We start from the raw sequence: 14,122 nt of genomic DNA on the forward strand, positions 1-14,122 counted from the left end.
CCTAACTCAGAGACACCTGGAACCTCTGAGGAGAATACAATCTGGTCTTCAGCACAGAAAGACTTCCTTGAAGAAATAAGGAAGGAGCTTAAAAATTTGGGAGAGACAATTAATACCTTGCAACAAGAAAACAAAACCTTAGAAAGTACAACTGGACAAATACAAAAGGAGAATAAATCTCTCACATCATCAATTGGACCAATACAAAATCAGAATAAATCTCTAAGATCCTCAATTGGACAAATACAAAATGAGAATAATTCTCTCAGATCCTCAAATGGGCAAATGCAAAAAGAAATTAATTCTCTCAAAACCTGAATTGGTCAAATGGTCAAAAGTAGAATTGACGAATTGGAAAAGAAGTTGCAAAAGGTTAATGAAGAAAACTCCTCCCCCAAAATATAATGGAGTCTACAAAAACTAATGACTCCATGAGACAGCAAGTCACTTAAACAAAATCAAAAAAATAGAAGCAAATATAAAATACCTCATCAACAAAACCACTAACCTCGAGAATAGATCAAGGAGGGGCAACCTGAAAATTATAGAACTTCCTGAAAACATTGAAGAGAAAAAAAGCCTGGACTTAATATTACAGGATCTAGTGATGGAAAACTACCCTGACATCATGGAATCAGAGGGCAAAGTAGTTATTGAAAGAGTACATTGATTCCCACCAGAAAAAGATCCTAAAATGAAAACACCAAGGAATGTTGTAGCCAAACTCCAGAACTATCATATAAGAGAGAAAATCCTGCAAGCAGCCAGAAAGAAACAATTTAAATATCAAGGAGCCACAGTAAGGATCACACAGGACCTGGCTGCATCAACATTAAGGGATCGAAGGGCCTGGAATGAGATATTTCGAAGACCAAGGGAGCTTGGAATGCAGCCAAGAATCTACTTTTCTGCAAAGCTGAGCCTTCCCTTCCAGGGAAAAAGGTGCACATTTAATGAAATAGAAGAATTCCAAAAACTTCTGATGAAAAGACCAGAGCTGAACAGAAAATTTGGACATCAAACAGGAGGTTCAAGAGACACATGAAAAGTTAAAAGAAAAAAAATGCAGTCCAATTAAGTTGAAACTGGCTGTGTCCCAGCATGGGGGAAAAAAGATTCTCATAAATCTTGAGAATTGTAACTCTAACAGAGAGAATATGCCTAGCCAGAAATGATGGACATTCATGACCTATCCATGAGACTGCTATCTAAAGAGATGTAACTGACTTTAACCCCACTTGGGAAAAAGAAGCTAATAACTCTCAGGAACTTTGACTCTATTCGATAGAATATACTGAACTAGAAGGGACACTCAGAATTTTCTATGACTTAGATAAAATGATCTAAAAAACACTACCTCCTTAAAAAGGGGAACAGGAAAGAGACAGGAGGAGGGAGGGGATTGAATGGGGTAAATCTCATTATACTAAGAGGTACAAAAAAACCTATGGTATTAGAGGGGAAGAAGGGAGCAGATGAGAAACACCTGAATCTTCCCATCAGACTTGGCTTAAAGTCAACTTACACATACTCAGTTACTTATAAAACATCTAACCTTTCAAGTGTTAAAAGGGGAAAAGGGGAGAGGGGATGGAGAAAGGGAAGGTGGGGGGGGAAAGGGGAAATAAAAGGAAGGGAAGGGGAAAAGGGAAAGAAAGGGGAGGGTGTGATATAGGAGGGCAAACACACTGAGGGGTGGTATTCAGAAACAAAATTATGGAGAATATGGATAAAGGGGGGAGAAAGGGGGAAAATACAAACAGAGGGAAGATAGCATGGAGGGCATTAAAGAATTAGTAATCATAACCTTGAATGTGAATGGGATGAACTCTCCCTTAAAAAGTAAGTGAATAGCAGAGTGGATTGAAAACCAGAATCCTACAATATGCTGCTTACGAGAAACTCATTTGAAACAGAGAGATACACATAGAGTAAAGGTAAAAGGTTGGAGCAAAATATATTTTGCTTCAACTGAAGTAAAAAAAGCAGGGGTAGCAATCCTTATCCCTGACAAAGCAGCAGCAAAAATAGATAGCATTAAAAGAGATAAGGAAGGAAACTTTATCCTCCTAAAAGTTACCATAGACAATAAAGTCATTTGAATATTGAATATATATGCACCCAGTGGGACAGCACCCAAATTCTTAGAGGAGAAGCTGAAAGAACTATAGGAAGACATAGACAGCAAAACTCTACTAGTGGGAGACCTCAACCTCCCCCTATCAGATCTAGATAAATCGAATCATAAAATAAACAAGAAAGAAGTTGAGGTAAATAGATTGTTAGAAAAATTAGATATGGTAGACTTATGGAGGAAACTGAATGGGGATAGAAAGGAATATACCCTTTTCTCTGCAGTACATGGAACTTATACAAAAATTAACCATGTACTAGGTAGGACATAAAAACCTAATGATCAACTGCAGAAAGGCAGAAATAGTGAATACATCTTTCTCAGATCACAATGCAGTAAAAGTCATATGCAATACTGGGCCAAGGAGACACAGACCCAGAACAAATTGGAAACTGAATAACCTCATTTTAAAAAAATGAGTGGACCAAAAAAACAAATTATAGAAAGAATTAATCATTTTATCCTAGATAATGTTAATAATGAAACAACATACCAAAACCTATGGGATTCATTCAAAGCAACTCTCAGGGGATATATTACAGCTCTAAATGCTTACATGAATAAATTGGAGAAAGAGGAAATCAATGAACTAAACATGCAACTAAAAAAATTAGAGAAAGAACAAATCAAAAATCCCCAATTAAATACCAAATTAGAAATTCTAAAAATTAAAGGAGAAATTAACAAAATCAAAAACAAAAAACTATTGAATTAATAAATGAAACCAAAGTTGGTATTTAAAAAAACCAATAAAATTGATAAACCTCTTGTCAATTTGATTAAAAAAAAGAAAGAAGAAAGCCAAATTGCTAGTATCATTAGTGAAAAAGGTGAACTCACCACCAATGAGGAGGAAATTAAAGTAGTAATTCAAAATTATTTTGCCCAACTCTATGCCAATAAATTTGATCATCTAAATGAAATGGATGAATATTTACAAAAATATAAGTTGCCCGGATTAAATGAAGAAGAGATTAAATATCTAAACAATCCTATCTCAGAAAAAGATATTCAACAAGCCATTATTGAACTCCCTAAAAAAAAAATCTCCAGGGCCTGATGGATTCACAAGTGAATTCTACCAAACATTTAAGGAACAATTGGTTCCAATCCTATATAAACTCTTTGGAAAAATAGGGAAAGATCGAACTCTGCCTAATTCTTTCTATGAAACCAATATGGTGTTGTTACCTAAACCAGGAAGAGTTAAAACAGAGAAAGAAAATTATAGACCTATTTCCCTGATGAATATAGATGCAAAAATCCTAAATAAAATCTTAGCAAAACGACTACAACAAGTCATCACTAGGATAATACATTATGATCAAGTAGGATTTATTCCAAGAATGCAGGGGTGGTTCAATATTAGGAAAACTATTAGTATACTCAATTATATCAACAACAAACCTATCAGAAACCATATGATCATATCAATAGATGCTGAAAAAGCTTTTGACAATATACAGCATCCATTCCTATTAAAAACACTAGAGAGTGTAGGAATAAATGGACTGTTCCTTAAGATAATTAGCAGTATCTATCTGAAACCATCAACAAGCATTATATTCAATGGGGAGAGGCTAGAGGCATTCCCAGTAAGATCAGGGGTGAAACAAGGGTGCTCATTATCACCACTACTATTCAATATTATATTAGAAATGTTAGCATCAGCAATTAGAGAAGAAAAAGTAATTGAAGGAATTAGAATTGGGAACAAAGAGAGAAAACTCTCACTCTTTGCAGATGACATGATGGTCTACCTAGAGAATGCCAAGAAATCATCCAAAAAACTACTGGAAACAATTAGCAATTTTAGCAAAGTTGCAGGATATAAAATAAACCCTCATAAATCCTCAACTTTTCTATATATGTCTAGCAAGATACTGCAGGAAGAGCTAGAAAGAGAAATCCCATTCAAAGTAACCTCCGACAATATAAAATACTTGGGAGTTTATTTTCCAAGACAGACTCAGAATCTTTTGGAAAACAATTTTAAAACATTTCTCACACAAGTTAAATCAGATTTAAATAACTGGGCAAATATCAACTGCTCATGGATAGGTAGAGCTAATATAATAAAAATGACAATTCTACCAAAACTAAACTATCTGTTTAGTGCCCTACCAATCCAAATTCCAAAAAATTACTTTAATGAGTTAGGAAAAATTGTAAGTAAATTCATATGGAGAAATAAAATTCAAGAATTGCCAGGAGCTTAATGAAAAAAAGTGCAAAAGAAGGTGGCTTAGCCCTACCTAATCTAAAATTATATTATAAAGCATCAGTCATCAAAACTGTTTGGTATTCTCTAAGAAATAGAGTGGTGGACAAGTGGAATAGAGAAAGTGTAAAAGCAGGAGGTGATTATAGTAATCTGCTGTTTGATAAACCCAAAGAGTCCAGCCATTGGGATATAAACTCTCTCTTTGATAAAAACTCCTGGGATAATTAGAAGTTAGTATGGAAGAAACTTAGATTAGACAAATACCTCACACCCTTTACCAAGATAAGATCCAAATGGTTACAGGACTTAGACATAAAAAAACAATACTATAAGCAAATTAGAAGATCAAGGACTAGTTTGCCTGTCAGATCTATGGAAAGGGGAGCAGCTTATGACTAAGGAAGAGTTGGAGAACATCACCAAAAACAAATTAGATGATTTCAATTACATTAAATTAAAACGCTTTTGCACAGATAAAACCAATGTAACCAAGATCAAAAGAAATGTAGTAAATTGGGAAACAATCTTTACAACCAATAATTCTGATAAAGGACTCATTTCTAAAATATACAGAGAACTGAGACATATTTTTAAAACAAAAAGCCATTCCCCAATTGACAAATGGTCAAAGGATATGCAAAGGCAATTTACAGATGAGGAGATCAAAGCAATCTATATATGAAAAAATGTGCTAAATCATTAATTATTAGAGAAATGCAAATTAAAGCTTCTCTGAGGTACCACCTCACACCTCTCAGATTGGCCAATATGACCAGGAAGGATAATGATCATTGTTGGAAGGGTTGTGGGAAATCTGGGACACTATTACACTGTTGGTGGAGCTGTGAACTCAACCAACCCTTCTGGAGAGCTATTTGGAACTATGCTCAAAGGGCAACAAAAATGTGCATACCCTTTGTGCATACCCAGCAATATCACTACTGGGTCTATACCCTGAAGAGATGATGAAACAGGGTGAAAACATTACTTGTACAAAAATATTTATAGCAGCCCTATTTGTGGTGGCAAAGAATTGGAAATCAAGTAAATGTCCTTTAATTGGGGAATGGCTTAGCAAACTGTGGCATATGTATGTCCTGGAACACTATTGTTCTATTAGAAACCAGGAGGGATGGGATTTCAGGGAAGCCTGGAGGGATTTGCACGAACTGATGCTGAGTAAGATGAGCAGAACCAGAAAAACACTGTAGACCCTAAGAGCAACATGGGAGTGATGATCAACCTTGAAGGACTCGCTCATTCCATCAGTGCAACAATTGGGAACAATTTTGGGCTATCTGCAAAGGAGAGTGCCATCTGTATCCAGATAATGAGCTGTGGAGTTTGAACAAAGTTCAAGGACTATTCCCTTTAATTTGGAAAAAAAAACAGATATCTTATTTTCTGATCTTGTTACCTCTTAGACTTCTCTTCTCTTCTTTAAGGATATGAGTTCTCTCTCATCACACCCAATTTGGATCAAGGTAGAACCTGGAAACAGTAAAGGCTGACAGTGCTTTCCGTGGGTGGGTGGGGGGAGGGAAGCAAGATTAGGGGGAAAGTTGTAAAACTGAAATATCTTTAATAAAAATAAATTTAAATAAAAAGAATTTGGTGAAAATAAAGATTTTTTTTCCATTTAAGTTCACAGACCACCAGAAATCTATTCATTCTCTGCTGGGGCTTGTTGAACCTCAAGAATTCTTGGTCTATCTAGGAAACTCTAAAGATTCAACTAAAAATAATTGAAACAACAGTTTCAATCAAGTTGCAAAATTAAGAAAAAACACAAATTATCAGCATATATATATATATAATTGTATATTATTAGCAAAATAGCAGTTAAAAAAGAAATCAAAATAACAACCGAATGTATAAAATATTTGAGCATCTACCAAGATACAGACATATAATATGACTATTACTACAAAACATTCAGCATAAATAAAGATAGACCTAAAGAACTGGCTAAATATTGATTGCTCATGTTAGGTCATACCATTATACTTCTTCCCTATGTGAATGACTCTAGCCTAAATGGTTTTCCTAGTACCTGACTCTTAGTAGATGCTTAATAATGCTTGTTCATAAATTTAAATAATTACTTCCAATAGGCATTGTCTTATCTCTTCTGGATTATAATCTTGAGTCCAGGGACTATACATCTCTCTATATATACCAAAAGGTTTATTAGCATTGTATCTTTCCCATGGTAGGTATTCGAATACTTGTTAAAGTGGCAAAAGAAAACACTACTTAAAGAGTAAGGATGGCTTTTCTAAGTCTTATCAAATTTTCCCTACAGAAAATTCTTAAAATAATAGTATTATGTAACTTGATGGTACTTTATAAATCCTCCAGGCTAGCTTCCTTTTGAAGAACTAAAATCCAAAGTCTTTAAAAAAGTTGTCTGAAGTGAGGCAGCTAGGTGGCACAGTGGATAGAGCACAGGGCCTGGAGTCAGAAGGGACCTGGGTTCAAACAGATTTGACACTTAATAATTGCTTAGCTGTGTGACCTTGGGCAAGTTACCCAATAAACCCCATTGCCTAAAATAAATTTTTAAAAAAATGTTGTCTGAGGTTATATACTCATAGATTCAGAACTGGGCCTGGGACCCAAGTCTTCTGCTTAATTGTGTAATATGTTCTTTCTTCCAGTACCTACTTCTGTCTAAGGGAAGATTTTTATCTAATTTTATGTTTTGTACAGAGCCAAGAAATTATTAGCACACAATATTTGTCTAAGGAAAAAGAACATAAAAAATACTAAAAGACATCTGAAAATTCACATTGCATACAATGGCCTGTCTGTGTCCCGGGGAAGAAATGATAAAACCCTTCCCACTTCTCAGTATAGGGGTAGGGAACTTCAAGTCATACATATGCTGTCAAACTTAGCCACTATAATTCACTGTTTTCTGTTATTACAAGGTAATGTTCTGTAAGACCTAAGGCATATCAGGAAAAAACTCATAATGTATTAAAACAGAAGATCAACAGAACTTTTGAAAATGGAAAAGTATGTAGTGTTTTGTCTACTCTTATAATCCTAAACAGTTGGCAATAATAATAAAATTGGACACTAACTTTACAATTTCTAAATTAGGGGCAACAAGTAAAGAATAGAAATCATTTTTATTTGTGCCAGTGATTATTTTTTTCTAAAGGATTTCCAGAAAACCAGTGGAGATATCCAATGCTATTAAAATTCACTTTTCTTGTAAATCCAGGTTTTTCCCAAGGTGTTTAATAGTAAGACAAGATACTGAAACCATAATTTTATTCATTTTTACCCCTCTTTTTTTTCCTTTTTCATCAAGAGGATGAAATTTTGGTTGAGGAGCAGTGTATTGAAAGGAAGAAAATTGAATGAATAAAACAAAATGTCTAGATCCTCTTAATCTTGTCTAAAATTAAATCTAATATTTGCAATTTTTTGGAACTGTCCAGACATCTTTTAGAATTGTTATTTATCTAGCCAACCATTACCTGATGAATTTATATTTTCATTTTCAGTTTTTTATTAAGAAAATCAGTTTAGCATTTGTTCATTTTGAAAAATTATCCACTCAAAGCAAAGCTCATTAATTTTAAATATATTTTGTTTATTGCATTTTTATTAACATTTTAAAAATGAATGGTAACAGCTTTGTGAATGTCTGTTTCTCTGCAGCTGTGGTTCTCCCATTCAGGTTTCAGAGGTGAAGCTGCTTTCATTCTCATCAGGGCAATTAACTGTTTTCCTCCCAGCGGAGGTTAAGTCAATAGGGACAGAAACAGATCATGTCCTGCCTCTGCAAGAATTAGCCATGAGAAGTCTGTATAACACCTACTACAAGTTAATAAAAGGTATATTGGATTTTTAAAAACTTTTTCTTACATGAAGGGGGAGGAAGTTTTTGTTTAAATTTATATTTTAATGCATAATGTGGAAAAGACTATAAGCCTTCTGATGATCCTTTCAACCCTAATTACAGCTACAGATAGAAATAGTATAAATGTCATCTTCATTTATAGAAGACAATAATAAGAAGTAAAATTTTGACTGGTTTAAATGCAAAGGAAACTGAAAAATATTTGAATTTAGTCCAAATGAAAGACTTGGGCTGTTAACTAAGTTCAAGTGGAAAAAAAAATTTTAAGTTATAAAAGTAATTGAAAAGAGCATATCCTTATGGCAAAATTGAATGTGTCTCCCAACAATGCTTACTTCTAGTTCTGCAGCTTGTTTCTAAGTGGTAATCCTGTATTCATAAAGAAAAAAAATATTGAGTCATTGGCTATTTCAGAACAGCTTGACAACTGAGATGTTTTAGTTCTTCCCCAACTGAAAGTCATTGTTGAAAAACTGACCTATGACTTTTCTAGTTCTAAAGCATGTACATGAGATTCTCATGTTCATCTGAAAGAATTCATACTTTGGAAAACATTTGACACTGTATGGATTTTAGAGCACTTGTAGGATTGATACTCAGGATTCTTTCAGGAAATAATAGGTAACATTAAAAGGGGAGAAGTAGTTCAAAAGCCTTAAAGTTTTAAAACCTCTGACTTCTGCTTTTGTTTTATAAAAAAAGGGCCTGGCCTACACAATTAGTATTCATGTTCCAATACATATAGATCAAAACAGATTTAATTGCAGCTTGCTAAAATTTTGTTGAATCCTTATTCACAGAAAAAAAATTAAAGAAAATATTTAGGTAATTAGTGTTTTGAAGACAAATATAAATGTATGTTAGATTTTATTTGATACTAATCCTTTTTAAAATTTTATTTTTTTATAAAAATTGATTAGGTAGGCTTAAAACTGCATCTTTAAAACTCCCATTTCATCAAACTCAAATCAACAGAATTTACCATCTTAAATTAGTGACAACTTATGGGAGAATTTGAGGATAGGCTACTTGATTAAAATTTTTCTTTATTCTTTGTTTTCTTTATAATATTCACAACCTTTCCTTTTAAAAGTAAATATAATATAGATTTATTTTGTAAACTAATTTTGAACATTAGTGAACCTGATGAATCATTGTTCAATTCCATTCAATTTTTCTTCTCCTTTTTGTGGCTGACTCTTTAAGAAATCTTCAGTACCTTCTCCTGATGAATTCTTATCTAGAAATCCTTCAATTTATTTTTTATATTTTTTATCTTTATTCTTCTTTCTTCTTATGTCTATAAGTATTTTTTCTGGTTATTCTTATAAGTGTGATTTGTGTTTTAATCTTTCTGTTAAAAATAAAAATATAGAAATTACTTTTGCTTCCAAATAATGTCAATTTATTATTTGAGAGAAAAAGATGACAAAGAGAGTAAACCTTTAATGAACTCGAACATATTTGGTAATTAAAAGCATCATTTTTAAGAAATTAGTTTTGATTTAAATTATACCTTTATTTTATTTATATAGTTTTCTCTTATCTTACAGATTTGAACTTTCTATCTCCAATCTCATTACCCAAAAGTCTCTTGGAACTGCTACTCTGCCCTCTGGGACATTGTCACCGATGTAGTGAGCCAATGTTTACTATTGTCTACCCAAAGCTCTTTCCCCTGAGAGAGACACCAATGGCAGGGCTGCACCAAGGGTAATTACATTAAAATGTACACTGAGATTTCAGCCTTACACAGGGAAAAATTTAAATAGAATAAAAGAATATTCTTTAATTTATCCTTAATAGTCTGTGGTATATTTTCTGATCTAAAGTGAAATATAGACTTTTTTATGTTAGTAAAAATAGTGCTATTTATTAGCTCATTTTTCTGTAGTATACTGAAATTTTTTCAGTATGTTGATATTTAAACGATTATTCTTTATGTTTTTTCTTACTCATCTTTCATGTTCATAATAGCCTCTAGGCAGTAAGATATGCCAACAAAGAAAAAATAAGTTACATAAGATAGCTAACCCAGCCCTTTCGGAGTAGATATTACTAAATAATGAACATGTGGCTCATCAGACAATCCACACTCAGGAATTTTTGGGGGGTGGGGGTAATATGTGTTTTGGTCTTTTTCCATTTTAGTTCTTCAGCCTTTCCTTGGGTGCTTGTAATTTAGTGTGTAGTCACTAAAGGAAAACAGAGAGTTTTTAAAAATAAAAATACCTTGGAGCGGCTAGGTGGCACAGTGGATAGAGCACTGGCCCTGGAGTCAGGAGTACCTGAGTTCAAATGTGGCATCAGACGTTTAATAATTACCTAGCTGTGTGGCCTTGGGCAAGCCACTTAACCCCATTGCCTTGCAAAAAAATAAAACAAAAATACTTTATTAAGAATAATATGGGGGCAGCTAGGTGGCATAGTGGATAAAGCACCAGCCTTGGAGTCAGGAGTACCTGGGTTCAAATCCAGTCTCAGACACTTAATAATTACCTAGCTGTGTGGCCTTGGGCAAGCCACTTAACCCCATTTGCCTTGCCAAAAGAAAAGGGAAAAAAAGAATAATATGATAATCTTTTAATATGAAAAATTTTCTATTTTTTTCAAATTACATATAAAAAATGATTAACTTTCATTTTTAAAATTTTTAAGTTCCAAATTTTATTCCTCCCTACCTCATCTCCCCCTCCCTGAAATAACAAGCAGTTAGATATAGATTATATATATATATATATATATATATATACATATATATACACATAAACATATACATAATGACAATTTTTTAAACCTTCATTAATATGATCTCTTTAGCTAATATAGTTTATGGATTAGGAAGCTCCCTTTAAAAATGTTTAATTAGTTAACTATATTTCCAGACAACTTGATTTTACTTTATCTCACTTCAAAACTTATGATCATCATTTTAATGTACTTAAGATATACATAAGGTTCTGTGTTCTCACTGATATGGAGATTCATTCCATATGCACATGTTGCCATCCATCCATATATTTCTTGGTTGTTCCTGTAGAATTGCCTAATCTATGTTTTTAGATACAACATATAAATGTAAGTGAAAATTGCTTTATTGAGGAAGACTCATGTTACTGTTACAGACATCTTTAATAGTTAATTAGTTTATACTTTATACTTCTTATCTTTTTTTTTAGGTTTTTTTTTTTGCAAGGCAAATGGGCTTAAGTGGCTTTCCCAAGGCCACACAGCTAGGTAATTATTAAGTGTCTGAGGCTGGATTTGAACTCAGGTACTCCTGACTCCAGGGCTGGTGCTCTATCCATTGCCCCACCTAGCCGCCCCTATACTTCTTATCTTTAATGAAATTATTTTTCAAAAATATACTTTCCAAAATGAGATCACATCATACAATTAATTTATACAATTATATGTGTATAGAAGAAAAAAAAGAGAAATAAACAGTATGAGCGATTTAATTCATAAATAAGTGAGCATTTACTAAGCATCTGCTGAGGATGCAAAGGAAGAAGTAAAATAGGCCTTTCCCCTGGCTGTGAAAAGAAGACCACCTCTACCTAACTACATATATTTAGACAAAATAGATATAAAAGATTATTTGGGGGGGGGGGATCACTGGCATCTGAGTAGATCAGGTAAGGACTCATGTGGTACTTGAGCTAAGATGAAGAGGGGCTACATTTCAGACATGGTTTGGAGGAAGGGATACATTTTGTATTTGGAGCAGAAGTGTCAGTTTGCCTAGACCATAGAATGTAGGAAGAGGAGTAATCTATAATCAGGTTGGAGCCAGCTTGTGAAGGGCTCTGTTGCCAAAAAGAGGAGCTTGTTTTTGATCCTAGAGGGAATCAGGATCTTTTGGAAGGGTTTTGAGCAGAGAACCTTTGTTTTAGGACTAGACCATGGGCAATGATGTTGTGGATGGAGGGAGAGGGCAGAGGCTTGAGATAGGAGACCAGTGAGGAAGTGACTGAATTGTGGGCACAGTGAGAAATGATGAGGCTCTTAAGGAGGCTGGCAGCTGTGCTAGGGGAGAGGAGGAGCTGGGCGGGAATGACTCTGGAGTAGAATATGAAAGAGAAGGGACCCTGGAGTTACAGATGGCTTGGACTGGGTTTCTGGGTGATGGGAAAGCTGATGGTGCCTTGAATCAAAGCAGAAAGATTTAGAAGAGGGAGGCTCTGGGGAGCGGGGGCAGAGCAGGGCAGGCAAAATGAATTCTCATGTGGACACCTGGAGTCTGAAAAGCTTATCTTCCTCAACATGTCCAGTTGGGAAGAAGGAACAAGCATTTACTGAGCACCTACCTCTTATGGGCTATGTTTACTGATGATTTTATTTGATCTTTACAATATCTCTGGGAGGAAGAGATTGCACCATTTTATAATTTAGGAAACTGAGGCAGGCAGAGGTGATGTGACTTGACCAAAGTCAGACAGTTAGGTGTGTTTCTGAAGTTGGTGAGGATACTGGAAATAAAAGAGGAAAGCTGGAGGGGAAGTTTTGAAGGGATCTGCTTCACAAGTAGCTTGTTTTCTCAATAAAGATTGATTGGCTTTGGGGAGGAGTGTTAACAGAGTTTGAGAAGCCACTGAGCCAATTAGGTATGCCTGGAAGCATTCTGCCTTCTTCCTCTCCTAGTAATCACCCCCCTCCCCATCAGTGGATTTTGTGATCCACATACCACCATAAACACCACTCTGCCTGAGACAGAGGAAAAAAGGGGGCTAAGTATTAGAGAAGAGAGGCTGTAATTGAACCCTAGCCCTTCCTCCAGTCTCAATGTTCAGTCCATCCTGTAGGACCAGTCCTTATCCCCAATGTAACTTGCTTCAAATATGCTAGAGGATATTGGTGGCTTGCTATGGGTAATAGATAATTTTATCTACACAGAATTTTCACCACTTATTATGACTTTAGTGTCTATCACCAATGTAAGATAAAATTTCAATATAGACTATGCATAATACTACCTTTTCATAAAGACTGTCATCATTTTTTCTTTTAATTATCATTTGTATAATAATGATATCTTTATCAGGGCCTATATGGTCACCAAGATCTTTTCTCAGATTAAAACTAGAGTGGCTTTTTTTTTTTAGGTTTTTGCAAGGCAAATGGGGTTAAGTGGCTTGCCCAAGGCCACACAGCTAGGTAATTATTAAGTGTCTGAGACCAGATTAGAGTGGCTTCCTGAAGTTATTTTTTCCTTTAAAAAGATTTAGTAACAGTGTATTATGTTTCTGAATTACTAAAACTAATCTTCCTGTTTCTGCCCAGATATCTTTTATCAATTTTATCTGGTATCAATATGCTTCCTCATGGGAGTTTTTCCCTTTTCTTTTCTAATTTACTATTTAATCTGCTGTGACCTGGGAAATCACATGACCAAATTTGATAGAATTTTATATATATATATATATATATAACAATGTGGTTAGGTCCTGGTGAGGACCTGAAGTGATGGTCTACCATAATGAACTATACATACATATATATATATATATATATATATATATATATATATATATATATCCCTCTAAATTAGGTTAGGGCCATATTTTTGATTGGTAAGATTTCTGGATAATGAACCTCCAGATAAGAAAGATGTTAATATGTAAGCAGTTTTTAATTAGGCATTGAACAGAAAATATTGTGTAATATTTTCCATAGATACTTACAAGATGCCTTTTTGTTAAAAATTTTCTACTATAGTATATTTTATTAAAAAGATACAACCTATGTTAATGAGAATAATTGTGAACAATGTGAATGGTATTTATTATCCTCCTACTTTCAATTTCAAGATTATCTTTTTAAGATTTTGCCTTTATCAAAAGTGTTAGCCCTTTAGAGCTGTGGTGATCCTTGCTTATTATGTGAA

At 34.1% G+C, this 14,122-nt stretch overlaps 1 protein-coding gene across 4 annotated transcripts in view; it reads left to right on the forward strand.

The window, feature by feature from the left end:
- The window catches only part of LRRC28 (leucine rich repeat containing 28), a 235,992-nt gene that overhangs the window by 208,894 nt on the left and 12,976 nt on the right, over nt 1–14,122 (forward strand). For all 4 annotated transcript variants that reach the window (XM_074234188.1, XM_074234189.1, XM_074234190.1 and 1 more), the window contains 2 exons: nt 8,034–8,209; nt 9,789–9,948. In XM_074234188.1, coding sequence (XP_074090289.1) covers nt 8,034–8,209; nt 9,789–9,948 — 336 coding nt within the window. The remainder of the gene's footprint in view (nt 1–8,033; nt 8,210–9,788; nt 9,949–14,122) is intronic.

This window comes from Macrotis lagotis, chromosome 4 (assembly GCF_037893015.1).
Source record: "Macrotis lagotis isolate mMagLag1 chromosome 4, bilby.v1.9.chrom.fasta, whole genome shotgun sequence".
NCBI lineage: Eukaryota > Metazoa > Chordata > Mammalia > Peramelemorphia > Peramelidae > Macrotis > Macrotis lagotis.